This window comes from Nansenia antarctica, assembly GCF_963989245.1.
Source record: "Nansenia antarctica genome assembly, chromosome: 10".
In the NCBI taxonomy this organism is placed as follows: domain Eukaryota; kingdom Metazoa; phylum Chordata; class Actinopteri; order Argentiniformes; family Microstomatidae; genus Nansenia; species Nansenia antarctica.
The window spans coordinates 7,828,055-7,851,724 of record NC_137680.1 but is presented as its reverse complement, the minus strand read 5'-3'; the positions used below and the strand labels follow the sequence as shown (position 1 = coordinate 7,851,724).

The 23,670-nt window shown below is 45.3% G+C and overlaps 2 protein-coding genes across 5 annotated transcripts; both read left to right on the top strand.

Moving 5' to 3' along the window:
• Window positions 1-55: 55 nt before the first annotated feature.
• ecm1b (extracellular matrix protein 1b) lies at window positions 56-6,559 on the top strand. 4 transcript variants are annotated; one of them, XM_080540356.1, is made up of 11 exons: window positions 72-175; window positions 738-788; window positions 994-1,062; window positions 1,228-1,305; window positions 1,395-1,472; window positions 1,582-1,856; window positions 3,240-3,445; window positions 3,872-4,154; window positions 4,382-4,599; window positions 5,446-5,533; window positions 5,959-6,559. In XM_080540356.1, exons 1-11 carry the CDS (start codon window positions 100-102, stop codon window positions 6,148-6,150), a joined length of 1,614 nt encoding a protein of 537 aa, XP_080396482.1. In that variant the 5' UTR covers window positions 72-99; the 3' UTR covers window positions 6,151-6,559. The 4 variants fall into 4 exon arrangements, with proteins under 4 accessions (XP_080396481.1, XP_080396483.1, XP_080396484.1 ...); XM_080540357.1 differs by lacking the exon at window positions 738-788 and having other exon boundaries at window positions 60-175; XM_080540358.1 differs by lacking the exon at window positions 738-788 and having other exon boundaries at window positions 62-175; window positions 997-1,062.
• Window positions 6,560-7,544: 985 nt separating this feature from the next.
• On the top strand, window positions 7,545-22,757 carry LOC308165944 (phosphatidylinositol 4-phosphate 5-kinase type-1 alpha-like). The gene is made up of 17 exons (XM_080540152.1): window positions 7,545-7,593; window positions 9,706-9,744; window positions 12,575-12,609; window positions 12,931-13,023; window positions 13,438-13,568; window positions 13,751-13,868; window positions 14,069-14,221; window positions 14,720-15,019; window positions 15,332-15,561; window positions 15,651-15,734; window positions 19,999-20,047; window positions 20,222-20,306; window positions 20,709-20,867; window positions 21,066-21,198; window positions 21,334-21,396; window positions 22,414-22,501; window positions 22,656-22,757. Exons 1-17 carry the CDS (start codon window positions 7,548-7,550, stop codon window positions 22,656-22,658), a joined length of 1,809 nt encoding a protein of 602 aa, XP_080396278.1. The 5' UTR covers window positions 7,545-7,547; the 3' UTR covers window positions 22,659-22,757.
• The last annotated feature ends 913 nt before the right edge of the window (window positions 22,758-23,670 follow it).

Here is a 23,670-nt window from a genome sequence, read left to right as displayed (position 1 = left end):
CTGGCTGAGGGGGGCTGGCTGTGTTGTCTCACCACTAAACGAGAAGACAGGAAAGTAGACGGAGACATCGGACACCCAAAGTGTCAGCACTCACTCGCAATGGGTTGGTCTTGGGCTCTTGCCTGCTGCTCGGGTGCATTCCTGCTGGTTTTCGTGTGCACGGCATCTGCTGAAGGTTAGTGCCGTTTCGGACTTGCATGGTTTAAGCTGTGTTGTTTTTTGTCCTTTATGTTTCTAACCTCCCCAGTTTACCATTTGGCCCACTGGTCCGTTACGCACATCCTTTTTTATGCCCATAAATTAATGATCACCACGCTAGGGAAATTAATCATTATTTCTTCTGGCCTACATTTCAAGCATCGAGTTGAGTGATGGACAAGTACCTACACTTTGTCCACATAGTATATAACTCAAACCAAAAATAACTAAAATAAAATGTATAGAGAGTAATGTTTTGTTTAATGTTTTCAAATCCATTATTTATATTTCTCAATTTCCCTTGGGCTATTTCGTTTTTCCCCCCTAGTTCTATGTTTTGGAAAAAAATGCTCCACATGTTGCGCATGGTCAGACAGAATAGCGTACATGGATTATGTAACCAAAGGCGCGTGTGTGTGTGTGTGTGTGTGTGTGTGTGTGTGTGTGTGTGTGTGTGTGTGTGTGTCTGTGTGTGCGTGTGTGTGTCTGTGTGTGCGCGTGTGTTTGCCTGTCTGTGTTTACATTCTCATCTCCACCAGATGGACCCGACATGGGGCAGCGCGAGGTCACCTTTGACGAGATCCTGCAAGGTTAACTGTGTGTGTGTGTGTGTGTGTGTGTGTGTGTGTGTGTGTGTGTGTGTGTGTGTGTGTGTGTGTGTGTGTGCGCGTGTGCGCGTGCGTGCGTGCATGCATTTTCTCATGATTGTTTTTCTGGTGTACTCACAGTGCTGTGTGTGTGTGTGTGTGTGTGTGTGTGTGTGTGTGTGTGTATGTGCGTGTGTGTGTGTCTTAGGAGTTGGTCAGTTGGAGCCTGATATGAGCCAGAAAGAGGTAGATCTCGACGGACTTTGGGAACCCATAGGTGAGTGTTTGACATCTCTCCTTTTCTCATCCGAAATATGCCACTTAGCCTATATGAAGTGGTGCTGACCATGTATTTACATCGTATAGGCTAGGGATGTTCAGTGTGATGTGATTACATACAGACCTGCTGTCATACAGTCCCTGATTTGTGTGTGTGCTTTAGAGTTTCCTGACATGGAGCAGAGAGAGATCAGCCATCCACCTCTGGACCCTGACCTGCTCAAAGCCCTCAGGGAAAAAGGTGGATGCCTTGGCCCTGCTTTCACACTTAAGATGTTGTCCAATGTTGTGTAACATCCTGGGACATACTCTACTACCTGTATTTTCCAGGAGGCTTCAGGGCAGCTGACTCAGATGTGTCCCAGATCGATGTCACCTTCGATCTGGATGCAGATTTCGTACCTGGAGGTGTGTGTATGTATGTGTGTGTGCATGTGCCACAACATCATGAATGTACCTCCTCACCGTATGTCTCACCTGTCGTCGTTGTCCCCCCCCCCCCCCCCCACTCTCTCAGGTCGGCCTGCGTTTGGGCCCCGCGGGTTTAGGCCAAAACCCAAACATGTCGTCCTCTTTCCCCCTGGCCAGCCCTCACCTAGCAACCTTCAGGCCATCTGTCTCTCTGGTAACCGTCGACCTCGGTACCCAGCCCACTCCCTCCCCCAGACCGGCTTTAGCCACCTGAGTCGCCAAGGAGACGCTGTCAACCGTGCCGAGTCATGGTATAGTGTGTGTTGCAGAGCGAACGGGACACAGGAGCAGGCAGTCACACTGTGCTGCCTCAGACAGGCGGTGAGTGGCTATGAGTGGCAACCAAAGGTCATAGGTCAATTCCATTCAGGAAGACAATTGAATTCCAATTAGATCATTCAAAAAAATGATATTTATTTTCAGATTGTTAATTCAATAGAAATAAAATATTAGTATCTTGGTTTATGTTCCAATAGTCAGCATTCTTACATTTATATATTATATATTTATTTTCTACTGTAAATTGAAAATACAAATCTTTGGAATTAGATTTTTCTAATTTTCTAATCACCTCCGTAATTGATAATATAAACATTTACCACAACCCTGGTGGCATACTCTCCAACTGTTTATATTGTTATATTGTTTCACAGTACTTTTTGTTGTTTTGTGATGTGTTATTTACTCCTTGTTTCCTATTCTACTCGGCTGTTCAGTTGTTTCTCGTCCTGCTGATCTACTCTGATCGGTTGTGTAGTAGTTCTGGATTGGTCAGTTGAGAACAGTAGGGCTTCTTAAAGAGAGGCTTGTGTAGTAGTTCTGGATTGGTCAGTTGAGAACAGTAGGGCTTCTTAAAGAGAGGCTTGTGTAGTAGTTCTGGATTGGTCAGTTGAGAACAGTAGGGCTTCTTAAAGAGAGGCTTGTGTAGTAGTTCTGGATTGGTCAGTTGAGAACAGTAGGGCTTCTTAAAGAGAGGCTTGTGTAGTAGTTCTGGATTGGTCAGTTGAGAACAGTAGGGCTTCTTAAAGAGAGGCTGCACTGGACTGGATTTTCCTCCTCCACCTTTTATTGTTTTTTAACAAGATTTGTTTCTTGGAAGTGTTGTTTGGTGAACCAGCCAAAGCTCAACCGTAAACATTTCTCCAGATGAATCAGGACATCACAATTCACCGCCAATCGCACTCTGTCTTCAGAAAAAAGAAAAGAACAGAACTATGAAAATATTGGGTTTAAGTTATCCTTGTTACACCAATACAGAGGCCACATTGACCGTTTTCAACAGGAAACAGGAAATTGATTTTTTTTCCGCTTCAGCTCCTCTTTAACCACAGAAAGATCTTATTGCATATTACAATGTGACAGGAACCTAATACCCACGGCACTAAGCATTATACTGAGTGTACTACAAACAGAGCTATTTGTGCACAGATAAGAGTAGGAATGAGGACTGAGGAGGGGAAGGAACAGAATGCAAGATAGTAGCCAGGAGTAGTGGAGCCCAGGCAGACACAACAGACAGGTCTTGGCCCTGGTTCCCTATCGCTATGGGCAAGGCAGACACTTATCAGGCCTCACTGTTGAAGGCAAAAGGTTTACCTTCACACTTGAGCCTTCTTTTTTTATCTGTCTTTCTCCCCCCCCCCCCCCCCGTCTCTCTCTCTCTCTTTCTGTCTCGTTATATGAATCTGTTTTTTGTTCATTCAGTGGGAGCGAGCCATGTCCCAGTTTTGTGAGGACGAGTTCTCAGTGAAAACGCGACATCACCACTGCTGCAAGAAAGAGGGAGCGGCCAGGCTGAGCTGTTTCCATAACGAGGCCCCAAACCCTGCATACCTGCCGACCGACCAGGGCCCAGAGTCACTCAGCCCACCTGAACCTGGCTTCACCTTTAACCCCAACACCTGTCAGAGGTATGGAGAGAGACAGAGAAAGGAGAGCGAGAGAGAGAGAGAGAGAGAGAGAGAGAGAGAGAGAGAGGGGTAGAGAGGGGTAGAGAGGGAGAGGGTTGATAAGGGAGGCCTCACTTTATTCACCAACACTCATTAGCATCAATCCAATCTATATGATCTATGTGAAAGATAATAATAATAATAATAATAATAATAATAACTTTAATTTATATAGCGCCTTTCAAAAACCCAAGGACGCTGTACAAGGGGATGAAAACGGACAGACAAAACAGAAAACAAACAAAGCAAAAACTAAAACAATAACTAGGGGCCAAATGCCTTGGAGAACAGATGGGTTTTGAGGGCTAGTTTGAAGGAGTCCAGGGTGGGGGCGTTGATGGGTGGATGATGATGATGATGATGGGAACTAATTGCCATGTCTGACAGGTCTGGCCTGTCCCCACGCCACCTAAAGAAGCAGAGAAAGCTCTCTCTGGGTGCTACTCCCCGAAATTCGGACATTAGCTTCCCCCCTGGACGCCCCACCTCTGCCAACATCCAATTGGTCTGCCGCTTACGTAAACTCCGCCCCCTCTACGTCCCCAAGTGCCTGCCACGCTCTGGCTATGGCTGGCTGGCCCGCCAATCAAAGGCCGTCAACCGTCTTGAGAAGGGACTCAAACGTTGCTGCAAAGGACAGGAGGAGGTGACCTCCTGTGCTGACTCTGCGGTAATAAATGTGTGTGCGTGCGTGCGTCCGTGCGCACGTGCATATACTCATGTTTGTTCTTGTGGTACCCTCACAATGCTGTGAATTTTGGTCTAAGGGTGTGAACGGATTATATGGGCTTTACACTGCATGCCTAAACAGGTGACTGTGGGGAAATATTTTTTTAATATAAGTCCCCCCCCTCCTCTCTCTCTCCCTCTCTCTCTCTCTTACCACTGCCCCATTAGTGGCGTGAGGTGATACACAGGTTCTGTCAGGAAGAGAAAGATGGGAGTTCACCCCAATTCTCCTGTTGTGAGATTGGAGAGGGGGAAGAGCGATACAACTGTTTCTCTGCCCGTGCCCCACACCCAGGCTACAACAGGGAGCTGCTCTCTACCTCTGCCCCACCGCAAGCCCCCACCCTCGGCCAGATCTGTGAGACACACAAGATCATCAGGAAGAAGTAAGGGAGGTGCTTGGTGACTAAGATATGTGTGTGTGTGTGTGTGTGTGTGTGTGTGTGTGTGTGTGTGTGTGTGTGTGTATGTGTGACTAAGAGAGAGAAAGAGAGTTGTGTTGAATGTTGATTTGGTGTTGCTACAGGAAACTGCTGACACAGTAGATTTAATTTCTCCCTTTTCTGTTCCTCTTAAGTATTTCATCATAATTCTTGTTTATAATATCTGGTCTCATATTTATTTGGAACTCACAGCTAGTCAGAAGCCCAAATCGTAGAGAAAGTCTATAGTTCATGTAGTAGACAGTGACGGTGTCAATTGCACAGCTGTTGCTTATTGCTTACTCTTTTGACAAGCACTAGCTTGACAAGCTTTCCCAAACCAACACCCACCCACACATTAACATTGACATTTTTGACATTTAGCAGACACCTTTATCCAAAGTGACTAACAAGTACATTTGTCTGAAGTAAGTGAATCATCATAATCATCGTCAACAAACAAACAAACAAACAAATCTATGCTAGGACCAGTGGCAAATGGCAATCACAATTCTAGAAGAAGGAAGGATTACTTATAAATCATAATAATAATAATGATTATTACATTTTTAAATTATTATTATTTACAGTATAAAAACGGTATAGGGGGGTAGTGGGGATGAAGAGGTCTTTCCAGATCTTCTCTCCCTATTACTCCCCTCTCCAGCTGACAGACCTATGCCACAGTCATTTGTACAAGCAACACTAGTTATTAGCTACAGGGTACCACTTTGATTTATTATGATGACAGTGACATTATCAATGTCAAAAAGGCCTGTGAATCTACTAAAATATATTCTTCTCTCTCAGGTTCCCTGTGGGTCTTCCCATCCAGAGTTTAGTGAGCAAATGCTGCCCCCTGCCTTCAGACCAGAGAACTAGATGTGTACAGGAAAAAGTGAGTTGGACAATACAAACCTGTTTGGGATAGAAATTGGAGGATGGGCTCATTGTAACCATTCTTCATTCCGTTCCGTTACATTCCACGAGCCTGTCCTTAAATGTTTACCTCTACCAGCCTCCATTGCCATATGCACAGATCTAGAATAGGATGACTTACATCCTCCAAGCATAACCTCCACACATACAAAGAAAAAAAGGCAAAACCTACCATAGGTCTACATCAGCGCCAAGTAACGTTGATAAATGGACAACCTGTGTCAACAGGTGCGGTAACAGATTAAATCAATGGTGTTGTGAGGGTCGATGAGGAACTCTCTTTCCCATCACTTAAAGACCTCTGTTGTTATAATTGTTTCATAGCTATGACATGCATGTCTTTGGATGTTGTTGAGTTTGTTATTTCTATTTCTGTGACTCCAGCTTGTGACGCTGTCGAAGACCCTGTGTTCTGCAAAGAAGCCTTCCTCCCCCTCCTCCCCTGCTGTCTCCCTTCAGTGCTGCCCCCCCTCCCCCGAAGACTCTCCCAAATGCCTCTCTAGGTTGCTCATGGACGCCATCACTAAGGCAACCAAGTCCCCACGACTCAGGAAGAGGAAGTGCCCCCTCTCCTGATAACTTGAGGTTTAATTTGCAGAGATTACAGATCTAGGATCAGTTTACCCTCCCCTAACTCTTTCCTCAGGAGGAATACAAAATATCTGTCTCTGGACCAATGGTTAGGGGTAACTACCTTCTCTAATGCAATGAAAAGGCTATCACGCTATCTGAATGCACATAAGAAGCCAGTATTACTGTTATAATGTGAGTGTTCTTACAATGACACAACAACAGTTGGAGACCTATCTCCTTTAGTGCTTCCTTTACAAATCAAACCTCCCATTTACAGTACCACTCCTTTTATATACCTTACTGTTTTTAACTACGTATTGTATGTTGCATTTTCCTATTGCCACAGAGCTGCATGATCAGTTCTTCTTCTCTACCTTCTTTAAATCTGTAACATTTTTAATAAATGATTATATTTTCAAAATGTATCCTGAGCCATGTGTTACACACCCACCATATAGGTCCCTATTGGCGCCACCCGCCACACATGTATTTTGATCTATAAAGGAAAAGGTCAATTGATTGGCCTAAATTCTAGCACCATTATTAATTCCCTGTTTGTAAGCAGAGCTCCTCTGAAAAAGAGGCCTCTGTCTGAGTAGAGTCCCCTGCCTGAACAAAGGTTGAATAATAATTACAAAGAAAGTTGTTTTCCATCAATGCAATCCAGGGGGGTAATTGCGACTGGCACCTTGTTTCTGCACATAACCTCTTAAAGGTGGCCGACACAATGTAAACAACAGCAAAGCATTCACCCTGCCACTCTTTTTGCTAAAAAAAACAACACGAAAAAACAGCTGAGGGATAGGGATAAGGCTGGAGAAATTAGGATTGACCATCCACGAGATAAACATTTGTTTTAACCGTGTTTTGAAGCAATACAGTGTTTCTTTACAATGAAGTCATTTATTGTTTATAGCCTATATACAAAAACACTAAACACTCGTCCTAGTGAATTTTGTCAATTCACATTGTAAAAGTAGACAATTCATAAAACATTAATTAACAAATTACCACTGATATTACCACTTCTAATGATATAGATACATATAGATTAGATGATATTACATTGTACTTCCCAAGTTCTGTTGACTTGATTGACGTCTGACACTGTTATAAACATCTCCAATAAGAGATGAATTCTCTCTCTCTCTCTCTCTCTCTCGCTCTCTCTCTCTCTCTCTCTCTCTCTCTCTCTCTCTCTCTCTCTCTCTCTCTCTCTCTCTCTCTCTCTCTCTCTCTCTCTCTCTCTCTCTCTCTCTCTCTCTCTCTCTCTCTCTCTCTCTCTCTCTCTCTCTCTCTCTCTCTCTCTCTCTCTCTCTCTCTCTCTCTCTCTCTCTCTCTCTACTCTGGGCAGCAGAACTAAACACTCCTCTCGTGCGTCTCTCTGTGATCAATCCAAAATGGCGACCGCCGTCCCAGCTGACTCGGGATCGAGTGCTCCGACAGGTACCTTAGCAAGCCGAACAGAAACATTTCAGCATATATTTTTTATTAATTTAGTTACGGAATAGATCTGAACATATTCAGCTCCACGTATGATTGAGTGCCTTTTTGGGGTAGTATATGTTCAATTGACTTCAATGTAAACCTTCTGAATCTAAAGCTAGCCAATGGCTGTTGTTAGCAAGCTTGTTACAAACAAGCTACTTACCCACAAGCCAAACGGTGTGATAATAATATAACGATTGGGGAAAATAGACATGAACATATTCTAGATATATATATACAATATTATCTCAAACCTAGAAGTGGTGTTACCCTGGGTAGTGAAGTAGTAAGGCTTCTCAGGGGGGTGGTCAGTCACTCAGCTGGTTTGGCGAGTAAGAAAGTAAGATAGCTTAGCTAAGCGAGATAGCAAATTGGCTAACTTCAATTAGTACCATGTTTGCTAGTAATTAGCTGATAGTAGTTATTCTGTACCAGCCATCGTATAACTGATCAACCAAAGTGGAAACCGGACGACCGGACTATTGATCAAACATTCATCGCCAGCTCACCGAAGCTGGGCAGCTGGGCTTTTTAGTGTTTACGTGGATAACAAAACAATTGTACATTTGAAACCCCTTCAATTCAATGTCATTTACTAAGGGAACTATGGCTTCAATGTCTGAACCTACTAGGGAACTATAGCTACAAGAGTTGACAAGCTTATTTCTTTTGGGCATTTCTAAGTGGTTGCAAAACCACCTCTCATGCCAATTGCTACTAGGCGGTGTTGGGCTCTGTGTCTGGCTACTGTTGTTGACTTGACTTGACTGCAGAGTTGAGCCTATTGATTTCCGAAGCTTTCCGACACAACTTGATTGTCACACGATCCAATCAATTAGACTCAGGGCCCAGGCCAAGTTTGGGTTGCCATACGAATTGGTTTCCATTGGAGAGTATACTATGAAGCAAGAGTGAAAGACAGCAAGTCGTGAGCTTAGAATGAGAAGGTTCTATCTCCGTTTAGAATGATAAGGTTCTATCTCCGTTTAGAATGATAAGGTTCTATCTCCGTTTAGAATGATAAGGTTCTATCTCCGTTTAGAATGATAAGGTTCTATCTCCGTTTAGGGCAGTTCAGAGATATTGAGCGTCAAAGTTTTTACATTCCATTATGTTTTGTGAGATGGAACCTTTGTATTTTATGAATTACTAACTCAAAAATGTCAACATTTTAAAAATAACACCACACAGGCATTAATAAACACCTAATGGATCAGATTATGTAAAAAACTCAATTTGGACAAAAATGGATAGAACCTTATAATTCTAACGTCACGAAGTGTCTTGTTGAATGTGTCCAGTAACAGACAGCTAGAGTCAGAGTGTGGTAGTGGGAGCCTCCCTGCCATTACAGTAACCGAGGCTGAGTTGTCCAGGAGGTTGGATGCTTTTTGTTGTGCTCACTAGATGTGCTAGGACTTGTTTTCAGTCATTGTGATAAACAGTGATGCTCTTCTTGGATAGATTCCTCTTTCTCCCTCAGCAGGCTAAATCCTTCTATATCTGCTGGCACTGCTAGTGTGACTCTGTTTCAGTTGCTCTTCTTCCCTCAGGAGCCAGTTTGAGTCGGGGCATGAGAATAGCTCAGGTCTTGTTTTTGGCACCATAAATTAAACCAATAAACACATGTGTGTATGCGTTAGGATGCAAGCTGTTCTCTTGCTCTATATAAGCGCATTAAATTGGGCCACGAACCAGCACATTTATAGTTCTATGTCAGACATAGGGGGGAGCGTGTGTATAATAGTGCTGGCACTGGAGAAGTATTTAGTACACAGAAAGGGACGTCACACACTGTGGCGTTTGGCTGTTGTAGTGATTCATACATGTTCATACATGTATTCATACATTTTTTGGGGGCGTGGGAATGAAACAGCTGCTTGTTTCTAGTACTGTAGTCAGTCAGTGCTGTTGTTTTTAATGTGTCCAGTTAGAATGGTGTGATTAGAACCTAATAGAGGTGTGTTGTGTGTCTGTCTGTTATGGTAGAGTTTGACTGACATTGGCCTATTATTATACTATGGCCCTATGGCCTAGTACCTCCTAGGCTAACTTCTTCTTGCTCCACAGACATTAGGACTCAGTTCTGGAGGAGGGCCTTGCAGAGAGGTACCTGCATGTGCATGGGGTTGATGTGTGTGTCTGTGTGCGCCTTGTGTCTCTTGTGTGAGTAGGATAATTGCGTGCCGTGTGTGTCTTGTTGAGTTTCCAGCTGAAAGACCGCAAGCAAAAGGAAAGTGAATAGAAGATTGTGTGCTTGTGCTTTTTGTTTTGGTGTTTGTTGTTGTTGTTGTTGTTTTTTAAGTAGCATAGGTTTACCATTCCAAATGTTTGTGCACTCACTGCACTTGGCTAGGCTAACACGTTTATCTCTTAGAGCTTGCTCAAGCCATGTAGGCCTAGACCACAGTTTGGATTTCATTGGATGTGGTTAATCTGTGGGACACAGTTGGATATTAGGCTACACAGCAATCCGTAGGCCTGTTTTCGTTCCTCTCAATCATTCCTACCGTGACAGAAGTCACATTTTTTGTAACAGTTTGTAATAGTGTTACGTTAGAACTTGGATTTAAAAAAATAGCCGTTCTCGAGGAGTGGGAGAGATCAAACATTTGAGTCTGTTTCTGTAGGCCTAGGGTGAGGGTCCAGATAGTTTTTGAGTGCCAGAATGGTACACTCAAAGACGTGTTTGCTGCATTTTAAGTTGTCCTGCATAGAAACCTAGCAAAAAGTAATGGGGCATGTAGGAGATCTGTCCTAAAACATAAGAAACGTTAAAAAAGCTAGGTGGGCTTCCAGTGAATACAGTTTGGCCGTGACTGTGGTAGGAACACTGGTCTAGACACAGGATATGGCTCATGCAGTTGTTGGAGATAGGCCTAATACCACCGTCATAAAGGGTTCTTGCCTGGCTTTGCCTTGGCCTATCCCTCCCGTTCTTTCTTTCCCCTTGTATCTGGTTTCCCCCATTTAAATCCATTGCTAGTCAAGCAGTCTTCCAGTTCTATTACACTGTTGGCATAGAGTGCTGCTCTATGCTGCTGGGGCACACAGTGTCTGCGCTGTTTCTGCAGGCCGGGGCCAGGAAATAAGATGGACAGACAGAGAGGCTCTCTGCTGTAACACTAGCTGAGCTGTCTGGAGATGAACCCCGTCTCGAGCCGAGACACGGACAAGAGTGCCAGTCTGAGGCAGTGAGAGAAGTCGAGCGAGGAAAATTAAATCCATTGATATTGAAACTAAGGCTGCCACGATTAGTCGACTAGTCACGACGACGTCGACTACCAAAATCGTCGCCGACATTTTTGGTAATCGCCGTAGTCGCATGTTTTTTTGGAGCTGAAATAAGCGTTTTTTTTTTTTTTTTTTTTTTTTTTTTTTTGCCTAGCACCAGGGGAGCCCCCCCTCCCAAATTTCGTTGTTTGGTACCTGTACTATATCAATGACAATAAAGACCATTCATTTCATTCGATAAGCATTCGTTTTTCTTCCCTGAAGCTGCCACTGGCTAGCGTCTCCCAGTGTCTTTGATGTACATGCGCAGTGTCGGTCATCCGGGGCACACGTGACTTCCCCGGAAAAACAAACAGAGAAATGTCTTCCCGTCCTCGTACCTCTAAAGTGTGGGAGCATTTCAACCACAACGTTGAAAAAAAGAATGTAAAATGTAAAATTTGCAAAGCTGAACTCGCTTATCATGGCAGCACGTCTATGATGCACGAGCATCTAAAAAGGAAGCACGTTGTGGCAGATGACGAGGAAGACGATGGCTCGTCTCGGTAAGCTAGTTAGCTTGTTATTGGCTAACGATATCTTTACGTTAAAAGCCTTCTTACATTATTTTACGTTGTCATCAAAGCGATACTTATCAAATAGCTAAAAATGTTGTCTTAACGTTACAGTGCTAAGAAGGCGCGTTCTACTATGAGATGAGTGAAGCAAAGCAAAACTTTTGTACTCTGTACAAGTATTTATTTTTGTTTTTGTATTCTTTTGGTTGCCTAGTGCCTAGCCTACCTCATTTTACTCAGCAGTTTGCACCCTCTACTACTCTTTACATTACATTACATGCAAGTGATGCCAGAAATAAATCTGCAAAGTTCATTAAAATATCTATTTTTGAGTGAACAATCATTTTAATTGTCTTTATTTTTAGTTAGCACATGCCTACAACAACAACTAACAACTTCAAGCTACATTTAGAAGCTGATTTAGAAGATGATAGCTAAATAAGAGCGATTGAGTAATTGTGCGATAAGCTGTAATTTATGATCCGATTAGTCGACTAATCGTTAAAATAATCGGTGACTAGTCGACTATGAAAATAATCGTTTGTGGCAGCCCTAATTGAAACAGAGTAATACACATTCAGGGTTTCTTCTAGATGGAAGGTAGCAAGAATAGTGTAGGTCCAAGGGGGAGAAGCTGCAGGTGAATGTAGAGCAACACCACGCATGGGAACAGCAGTCCCAGTATAGCAGCACCGCCGCTATTGAGAGCAGCAATTACCCTACTGTGCCAGGCCAGCATACTGCTACTCAGCATATCCTCTGGAGAAGGGAGGTGGGGAGGGCTGGGAAAATAGCACAGCTGTTATTCTAATTAAACGAGAGATTTTTGGTGTGTACATTTATTATGCTACATTTATGAAGTTGACTTGCGCAATTTATGCATGAAGTGGTGAGACTGCTTTTAAAGGCTGGATACTTTAATGTGGATTTTCTCCATAAACAGCTGACTAATTAAATTAAGGGCTGAGATGAGAATGGATGTTTTCGAAGAGAGAGAAAAGACCTTTAGTTAATCTGCTCATGTGTTTCTCTCTCTCTCCCTCTCCCTCTCTCTCTCTCTCTCTCTCCCTCTCTCTCTCTCTCTCTCTCTCTCTCTCTCTCCCTCTCTCTCTCTCTCTCTCTCTCTCTCCCCCCCCCTCCCTCTGCAGGGTCCAGTGGAACTCGAAAAATGGCTTCTCCAGAGGTAAGACAGATAGCTAGTCCATCTTTTTCTTTCTTTTTCACAGAGCACACTATGTTGCAAGGAGGTCGGTGAAGTGAAGTAAGACCAAGGTTGACCCAGTCTCCAAGTAGGAGGAAGTTAAAACTGGTTTATGGTTTCTATTTGTAGTGGCAGATGTTTAACCACACAACAGAAAGTACATAATGACACTGGAACCTGTTTTTAATGGACAAATGACACACACACAAAGAAACGAACTATCCATGATATCGTTTTTCTTTCACTCCATTCTCTTATCCTTTGGTCTTATTTTCTACTGCCCCGTTTCTCCCTCTCTCTTAGATGCCTGGTTCCTCGGGCACTGCTCAGAGTATGAAGAAGACCATAGGACACCGAGGTGTCGAGACCACCACAGGAGAGACCACCTACAAAAAGGTCAGCAGAAGCTAGCTAGGGGTCAAAACTCACTCACTCACTCACTCACGCACACAGACTGAAATATACTGCAACAACCTATAAAAAGACGTGCAGCGTGAATGAAGAAGAAAAGCAAAGTGAAGGTACAGTAGGCTATATCAGCTACTTGTCTGTTGTGCCACAAGAAATAGAGTCTGGAAGTGAAAGGGAGAGCACTCAGCACACCCACGAAATTGTGTTCTAATATTAGCATTAAGTCCCCCCCCCTTTCCCCTCCCCACTTCTAGCCACCCATAGATGGCGGCGGAAAATACAGACACGTTTTTAGAGGTGTCAGTCAAATTTGTATGCATGCTCGAAACCCCCCTCTCTGACACACCCCTCATCCATCGCCCCTTTCTCCAACCCCCCCCCCCCCCCCCCCCTGTCCAGACCACCTCGTCTGCCCTGAAAGGTGCCATACAGCTGGGCATCACCCACACAGTGGGCAGCTTGAGCCAGAAGGCAGAGAGGGATGTCCTCATGCAGGACTTTGTTGTGGTCGAGAGCATCTTCTTCCCCGGGTAAGTGAAGCTGATTGAGTTAGTATCCGCGCACGTGGGTGAATGCCTGTTTTTGTGCATAATCCTCTGGTATTCAGCTCACTTTAACACTGTCATTGTTCTCACTGTCAATTCCCCCCCCCTCTTCTCTCTCTCCCCCGCTTTTCCCTCTCTCTCTCTCTCTCTCTCTCTCTCTCTCTCAGTGAGGGCAGTAATCTGACCCCTGCTCATCACTACAGTGATTTTCGGTTTAAGACCTACGCCCCCATCGCCTTCCGCTACTTCAGAGAACTCTTCGGCATCCGGCCGGACGACTACCTGGTCAGTAAAGACACAGTACAGCACACAACTCATACATACTCTTTACCCCTCTTGTTTACCACTAGAATGGCTAGTTCTTGTTGTGGTTGTTGATTAGCTTTGTCTGGTTGTAGTTTTCAGTGGCTAGGAAATGTACGCTAATGCACATACAGTATGTTCTCTATGGTCAAGATGCTAATCCTCTTGCTCTTCTCCTACAGTACTCTTTGTGTAACGAGCCGCTGATCGAGCTGTCTAACTCTGGAGCCAGTGGCTCTGTCTTCTATGTCTCCGGTGATGATGAGTTCATCATTAAGACTGTACAGCACAAAGAGGCAGAGTTTCTCCAGAAACTTTTACCTGGATATTTTATGGTAAGGGTGGGGGAGGGTGTGTGTGTGTGTGTGTGTGTGTGTGTGTGTGTGTGTGTGTGTGTGTACTCCTGGGGCAAGGGTTTATAATATAGATACATATATGCGTGAACTTGGCAGCAACAACAACACAACACTTTCTCCAGCAGTTAACATCGCCTTGACAATAATAGGGAAATAAGCCACATTAAAACCACAGTCATCTGGGGGCAGGATCGCTGTGAACGATCTCCAGCTACAGTGTAACACTTTAACAAAAAACAATTTATTGATCAGTAAAATAATAAAATAAATATTTCAAATGAGAAAACTTTACACTTTCATAACGACATGTAGCGAAAACAATTCCGTTCGGTCCGGATGCGCACCGTGGTCCAGACTTTGAGAAGCCTGAGCACGTCTATATTATAACCATGCTGTCACCAGACATGCAGTAGGTCTAAGGTTTAACCTGTTCTTATTCTAGTCTCCTCACCCCTGTATTCCCACTCTCCTCTACAGAATCTCAACCAGAACAAGCGAACCCTGCTACCTAAGTTCTATGGGCTCTACTGCATCCAGGCTGGAGGCAAGAACATCCGTCTGGTGGTGATGAACAACCTGCTGCCCCGTTTGGTCCACATGCACCTCAAATACGACATGAAGGGCTCCACCTATAAGAGACGGGCCTCACCCAAAGAGAGGGAGAAGGCCGTGCCCACGTACAAAGACCTGGACTTTATACTGGACCTGCCTGACGGACTGCTGCTGGAGCCTGACAACTACAATGCCCTCAGCAAGACCATCCAGAGAGATTGTCTGGTGAGAGAGGGAGTGTGTGTCTGTGTGTCTGTGTGTCTGTGTGTCTGTGTGTGTGTGTGTGTGTCTGTGTGTGTCTGTGTCTCTGAGTCTGTGTGTCTCTGTGTCTGTGTGTCTCTGTGTCTGTGTCTCTGTGTCTCTGTGTCTGAGTCTGTGTGTCTGTGTTTGTGTGTCTCTGTGTCTGTGTGTCTCTGTGTCTGTGTGTCTGTGTCTGTGTGCGTGCTCTCTTGGTACTCCAGGACCTCCCAGAGTTGTAAAATCAAATCATGGACGTCTGTGCGTATGTAACAACTCTTCTATGTGTGTGTTCTGTAGCTCCTCCAGAGTTTTAAGATCATGGACTACAGTCTGTTGGTGGGCATCCATAATCAAGAGCAGGCGAGTCGCGAGCGCGGAGCGGGGCAGGCGGGGGACAGTGGCGGGTCAGAGGGAGCGGTGACTCCGGACCAGCGCCGGACCCAGGCCCAGAAGAGTCTCTACTGCACAGCCATTGAGTCTATACAGGGAGAGGCCCGTGGGAAAGGAGTCCTGGACTCAGAGGACCAGTGAGTCATTGCGTGACCTACCCCCAAGGCTGGATGTCAATCTGAATTTGAGTTGAATATTTAAAAAATCTCTGATGATGTCATTTCAGGATGGGGGGGATTCCTGCTCGGAACACTAAGGGAGAGAGGATGCTGGTCTTCATTGGCATCATCGACATTCTACAGTCCTACAGGTTAGTGTGGGGCACCTGCACAACTGTAGGGGTAGTGGTGGTCTAGTGCAGTGGTTCCCAACCTTTTTTGTCTTGTGTACCCCTTGAGCTGTTTTGCCATGCCAGAAGTACCCCCTCACTCATGCGTGTTGATTATTTCCCAAAAAAATCAATTAAACTCTAACTTGCAAATATAACATTTATTACTGACACACAGAGAGCAAAACCTCTTCTCATGTCTCCAAAACTCTAAACACATTTTCTGCTTTACACACATTTTGCTATTCAAAATGGCACTTTTTAAATGCACTGAACACGGTTTTCTGCACACAACAATCTGACATAAAGTCACATGTTTGCCATTTCAAAACATTGCCATTCAAAATTAGACTACATGAGCTAATTGGCCAATACATGTGCCACCTGGCCACCTCAATGGTTAATTGTTACCACATGCCCACACACTCACTGAAAATAGAAAAATAAATAATAAATAATAATTAATTTGATTTGATATCTGTTTCTTTTCCCTTTCTCCTGCTCCTCTTTGGCTTCTGTCTGAGGTGCAGTGATGTCATCATTTTCTCATCCCAGAGTCTTGACTGATGGGGAGAGGAAACAGACAAGATGAGACAGGATAAAACTTATCACACACACACACACACACACACACACACACACACACACACACACACACACACACACACACACACACTTAAACTTCTTATCTAACTCTACTGATTATTAATGAAATCATTTGAACCACTCCCCTTTAATACATAGATATTTACACCATTGTGAAAAATAGACTCACCCAGTAGCAGTTGCAATTCTTTTTTTCATCAGTTGAGCTTTAATGAGACACTTGAGGTTGCTTCTCTTTTATAATCTTTGACAGTTCTGGAGGCAGTGTGGCAACAGCAGTCACCAGGCTGCTCTCCACACTCAGTCTGTTCCTTGGCTTGGTTTTGATGTGGGTCAAAGCTGAGAAGGTCACTTCACACATATATGTAGATCCAAAAGGCAAAAGTTCATTCAATGCACACTTTCCCAGCACTGGATATTCCTTTTCAACATCACACCAAAACTCTGTCAATGACTTGTCAGCATGTGCCATCTTCAACCCACGATCAGAGGACATGTCCATCAGATTTTCCTGCAGGCTTGCAGGAAGGCTGCTGCTGCTCCTGTCATTCACTCTGAATGGGTTCCTCACCCAGTCCAGTTTTTCTGACTTTGTTTCAATGTCATGAAAGTACTGGTTGAAGTCAGTGTCAAGTTTGGACAGATGTGCTTTAACTATTTTCACCACAGGACCTCTGTCAGCATCAGTGGTGGCGAGATGGCCATCAAGCAGTGGGAAACAGCTCACATCTCCATCCTTACATTTCCTCTCCCATAATTTAACCTTCTTTATGAATCCATTCACTTTGTCATACATGTTAAGGATGTGTGAGTACTTGCCCTGAAGTGAAAGGTTGAGCTCATTCAGCTTAGTGAAGACATCAGCAAGATATGCCAGCTGCGCAACCCACACTGCATCCTCAAACAGGGCTGCAAGAGGGTGGTCGTTTTCTGTCAGGAAAGCAAACACCTCGATGCGCAATTCATAGAGCCGCAGCAGCGTTTTGCCACGAGACAGCCAGCGAACGTCTGTGTGAAGCAGTAGCTGCTCATGCTCTGACCCGCTGTCATGACAAAGAGTTTGAAACAGTCTGTGGTTCATTGGCCGGGACTGAATGAAGTTAATCACCTTAACTGCGTCATCCATAACTGCACTTAACTCGGGGCTCATCCTTTTGCTGGCGAGTGCCTCCCGGTGAATAATACAGTGCATCCACTTAATTTCGGGGTTCACCTTCATCACACGCCCAAGCAGCCCACGCACCTTACCCGTCATTGCTGCCGCTCCATCGGTACAGATGTGACTGCAGGATTTCCACTCCAGATCGTTGTCTTTGAAGAAGCTGTCAATAATCAGAAATATTTCCTCGCCAGTTGTCTTTCCTGGCAGCGTCTTGCAAAACAAGATATGCTCATTTATGTCCGACTCTTCTTTATAACGCACAAAAGCCAGCAGCTGAGCCTCCCCACTAACGTCGGTCATTTCATCTAATTGCAAAGCGAACTGACCTGCTTGCTTCATTTTATCCACCACTTGTCCGACAATATTTATGGACATATCATCAATCCGACGGGAGACGGTATTGTTAGATAATGGTACCAACTTGAGCGCGTCAGCTGCTTTCTTGTCCAGCATAGTTTGAGCCAAAATCACAGCGGCAGGCAAAATCAGATCTTCGGCGATTGAATGTGGGGTTTTTGACTTAGCCACTAGTAATGAAACAGCATAGGACGCCTCCAGTGCTTTGCTTGACACACTTGCCGCTTTTTTCATTGTAGCCTGACTTGACTTGAACTCACAGTTTTCGCTTGAAAAAGTCGTCAGTTTTACCAACAGTTGCTAGGTGTTTGGTGCTCTGGTGTCGCTGTAAATGGGCTGGCTTCATTGAATTATTAGCCAGGACTTCGCCGCAGAAAAAGCACTGTGGCTGTGGTGGATCAGCCGATGTACATGTAAATCCCCACAAAACATATGTTTCCAAATAATAGCGGGGTCCTTTTTTTCTTTTTTTCTCTGATCTGACCGTCTGATCTGCCTCTGATCTGACCGTCTGAGCTGCCTCTGATCTGACCGTGACTGTAGCTGGTCGTTTTAGCCATCTGTCCATCTTTGCGGTATACTGACAGGCCTAGCTGACGTGCGCGCGTAAATGAACGTAAATGAACGTGATTTAAATGTGACGTGACTACCACGTGTGTTACAGTCATCACCTGTCGGGGAGGAACTTAAGTTGCAGCGTACCATTTTAACAACAGGTTTATGAAACGACTATATTTTATTTTTTTTTTGGAAAGGGAAATAAATTATAATTCCAAATCTTTCCACGTACCCCCTGCAATCCCCTCACGTACCCCTAGGGGTCCGCGTACCCCCGGTTGGGAACCACTGGTCTAGTGGATAGTGAGTTGGACTTGTGATCGGAAGGTTGTGAGTTCAAATCTCGCCTGAAGCCACACCACTACTAGTGTGCCCTTGGGTAAGGCACTTAGCCCTCAGTTACTCCAGGGGGAATGTCCCTGTAATTCGTAATTGTAAGTCGCTTTGGATAAAAGCGTCTGCTAAATGGCAAAATTAATTAATTAATTAAGTGTACAAGTGTGCAGAATTTGTATTACTTCTCCCCTGGAGTTCATCTTAAGCCCTATTCGCACGGGACTAGAAAGAAAACCGAGGTAATCACCTATAACATCCTCCCAGACCATCCACCTCTAACAACAACAGGAGGCATCGCTCTGAGGAAAGTCAATGGCTTCAAATACCTGGGCTCATGGGTCAACTTGTCCGAGCAAGACCTTAAAAGTGAGGAAGGCGCTTGCGTAGAGGAGCCCTGAACGGCATGGCCAGTGTGTTGCACTTCCAACCTCCCCCGACAAAATCAAACTCAGCTTCTTCTATGCGACGGTAAAATCCATTCTCTTATGTGGCTGTGAATGCTGGACCGTGAAGCCTACCCTGCAGAAGTCCCTAGATGGGTGCTATCCCAGAATGCTGCGTGCAGTACTTAACATCGACAAGAGCAAGCATGTTACCAACAAGCATCTGTATGAGTGGTGACCAAGGGTGAGTGAGAAAATAGCAGTCAGGAGAATGAGGAAATAGCAGTCAGGAGAATGAGGCTGGCCAGGTCACTTCCAGAGACACCAGGAGCTGCCTGCCAGCAAACTGGTCTTGTGGGAGCCACCACACGAGGGCGTCCCACACTAACATACGAGGGCGTCCCACACTAACATACGTGGACGTACTCAAGAAAGATGCAGGAACGGAAAGGACCGGCGAGCTAGCCAGATGTACGTAGGATCGGGATGACTGGAAGCACCGATGGAGGGCTCGTCCGAGGACGACCTAGAGAGACTAGTATTATCTGGGGACCTCTAGTAATTTGGAATAATTGCGGAAGTTGTCTGTGATCTTAATCCTGTGAAAATCTTTCATATCCTGTAATTTGTAGTAAAAAATTCCACCTCAAATTACCTACCATATTTCGCCAAACAGAGAGGTCCTGTGATTTCTAAATTACAGAAGCTCCCCAGTCCCCTAATACTAGTCCTGTGCATCTTAGTTGGGTTATTGTGACATATCTTTCTATATTTGAGTACCATATGTACACTGTGACTGTTGGGACATACTGTACAGGATCTGAGTGGATTTTATGGGTTTCAGATTCATCAAAAAGTTGGAGCATTCGTGGAAGGCCCTGGTCCATGATGGGGTAAGATCCTACACACGTTACCCCTGTTCTTCATCTGTTCATATTCCAATGTCATGCTGCCACCGCTTAAGTCAATGTCTTCATAATGCCGCTGCAACTGCTACAACTGTTCTATGACAGAGTTATAACTGAGTTCTATATCCGGTAATAACCACTATTTCCTGTCTTCCGTAGGACACAGTTTCGGTGCACAGACCAGGCTTCTACGCTGAGCGCTTCCAGCACTTCATGTGTAACACAGTGTTTAAAAAGATTCCATGTAAGGCAGCCACACTGCACACATGCACATACACATGGAGGGCTCGTCCGAGGACGACCTAGAGAGACTAGTATTATCTGGGGACCTCTAGTAATTTGGAATAATTGCGGAAGTTGTCTGTGATCTTCATGTGTAACACAGTGTTTAAAAAGATTCCATGTAAGGCAGCCACACTGCACACATGCACCTACATGCATGCACGCGCACACACACACACACACACACACACACATTATTTATGCATTAACAGAACCCCTTCTACCCCACACCCCAATGATTACAGAGAAAGGTGGAATTCAATTTTAACCTGGTAACAGGTTTCTCTGAAGAGTAGATAAGATAAGAGTAGATGACAGATAAGATATGTTGTGGCCCTTGTTGACAGTCCCTCTCCTCCCTCAGTGAAGCCCTCTCCGTCGAAGAAGAGTCGTGGAGGCGGTCAGGCAGGGCTGAGGAGAGCCCCCACCCTCGGAGGGCCCATCCCCCTCTCCCATGCGGTAGTTGACTCCAGGCTGGTCTACCACTCCCATTATAACCGCACAGACATGGAAGGGGAGAGTGGTGAGTTGGGGTTGGGGGGAACGGAGAGCTGTATACCACATAACTTAGCCATAGTGAAAAATTGAAGTATTAACGTATTGCTTCCATCCATCCAATCGTTTGGTGTCTGCAGTTGTGCTTAGTGTGTAGGGACTAGATGATGATTATTATATTGGGCTATAGTCCCCCTTCCTCAGTCTGTTTCTCCCTTGTGTTCAGGCATGCAGTCGGGCAGACCAGACCTGGTGCCAAGGACCCCTCCCTTGGTGGGTGGGTCAGGTGACTGTGAGACCAACCTCTCCACCTCGTCATTAGGCAGTACAGGACTCACCTCCTCCTCTCCTCCACTACGGTAAGACATCCCTCCATCTCCCACACTACCTCTCTCCCTCTCCTCTTCTCCTCTTCCTCTCCTCCGCTCCGTTAAGACGCCTCCTCCTCACCTCTTTTTCTCCTCTCCCCCCCCCCTCTCCCGTTCTCTCCGTAGGTCAGTAGGGGTGGAGGTGCATAAATCTGCATGTACAGACCAAGACCACGGTGCCTCTCAAAGGTATTGTAGACACGAGACAACACTCACTTTACAGCACATGTACTCACGGGTCTAATCCCACACACATGCTTGTGCGTACTGCTGAACCCATCATGACTCACCTACACAAGGAAACCATGCACTGATAAGTACACTCACCATCGTACACTCACACACACACACCATCTCACACACACACACCATCTCACACACACACCATCTCACACACACACACCATCTCACACACACACACACACCATCTCACACACACCATCTCACCATCTCGTGGTGCAATGCTCTGTGTCGTGTCCCCTGTCAGCGTGGATACACACATGCACGCATGCACACACGCACACACGAACACCACACACACACACACACACACACACACACACACACAGACACACACGAACACCACACACACACGCACACCACACACACACACACACACACACACACACAGAGACACACAGGGACAAAAGATGGACTGATGCACACACACACACCATCTCACACACACACCATCTCACACACACACACACACACACACCATCTCACACACACACACAGATGCCATCTCACTCACTCACTCACACACAGATGCCATCTCACTCACACACACACACAGATGCCATCTCACTCACACACAGATGCCATCTCACTCACACACAGATGCCATCTCACTCACACACAGATGCCATCTCACTCACTCACACACACACAGATGCCATCTCACTCACACTCACACACACAGATGCCATCTCACTCACACACAGATGCCATCTCACTCACTCACACACACACAGATGCCATCTCACTCACACTCACACACACAGATGCCATCTCACTCACACACAGATGCCATCTCACTCCCACACACACACACAGATGCCATCTCACTCACACACAGATGCCATCTCACACACACACAGATGCCATCTCACTCACTCACACACACAGATGCCATCTCACTCACACACAGATGCCATCTCACTCACACACACAGATCAGTTCCTTCATCTGTTTTCTCTCTCTTAGTATGGGGGCAGAAGCGTCGGGTGAGCAGTCAGGGAATGAGGATGCCATCTCACTATCAGACATCGTCCCTGAGACCAACATCTGTTTTGTAAGTGTGGGAGAATAATATTTTTGGCAGCATTCTGGGGAATACCGATTAGTGACAATCTATCATTTCTGAGTTTGGCATTATAACTATAATCACCTAAATGTCTCTTACTCACACTGATGACTTTAGATTAACGGAAGCTTGTCCTCCACAGTAAAAGTAGAACTGGAGAAACATCAGAAAAGAAGAGGTGATTCTGGAAGATGAGGTGGGCAGATGAGATGGAGAAGAGATGGACCCTCCCTCTCCCTCCTCCCAATCATTCCCTCCCTATATGCAGGGGAGGTTTGGAAAGCACTCTGAGCTGGTTGAAGGAGGAGGTTGGGGGGGGATTTCATGATTTGTAAAAGGGGGTAGGGGTGGGTGGGGGTGGGGGTGGGGGGGGAAGCGGGCGGGGTCAGAGAGTGAGTGTGTGGTAGTGCTTGTCTGCAGGCTTTCTCAGACACATGGTATGCTGCTAGAAAACCAACTCTTAACTATATTATGGGAGTCACTGTTTCACTGAGCCCACTTACATTGTCCACACCTGTCACAAAGCCCTATGGCCCTTAATAGATGGCTCAATAGCAGCACCAATGTCCCTGCATAGACATCCCTACGACCATGGACCACTACAAGCATGCACGTCACCTACTTGTCAGTTACCATAGCTACAGTAACTCTCAGAGTCTGCATAAGAGATGTGGTTCTCACTCCCATCACCTCTACAGATGGCCAGAGAGAGACCAGATTCTAACTTGGCATATGTACCGCATGTGCATAACTCCCAACTTTGACAGTTGTTCATCTAGTTTGGTTAGAGGTGGTAAATCTGTCTTGACAACTGTATACTACACTTGAAGCAAGAGTTTAGGCATTTGAAATGCTGGAAATAGTAAGTGTCTTCAGAGATTATTACCCTCCTTTCTCTTGGTGTAATGAATTACAGTCGGGACCCTCACAAAGGGTGGAATAGAATGCTCAGAGACATGTCATACAGCTCGACTCTTGAATTGTCCTCTGAGTATTTCTCCATGTTCAGTATTCAGCCAGTATTCTACCCCTCTAGCCCAGCAACAGAGAGGGGTGTAGGCACAGCCATGCTTGCATCAAAGGACACACACACACACACACACACACACACACACACACGTGCGAACAGGCTTTAGAGTAATGCATGCGTGCAGTCT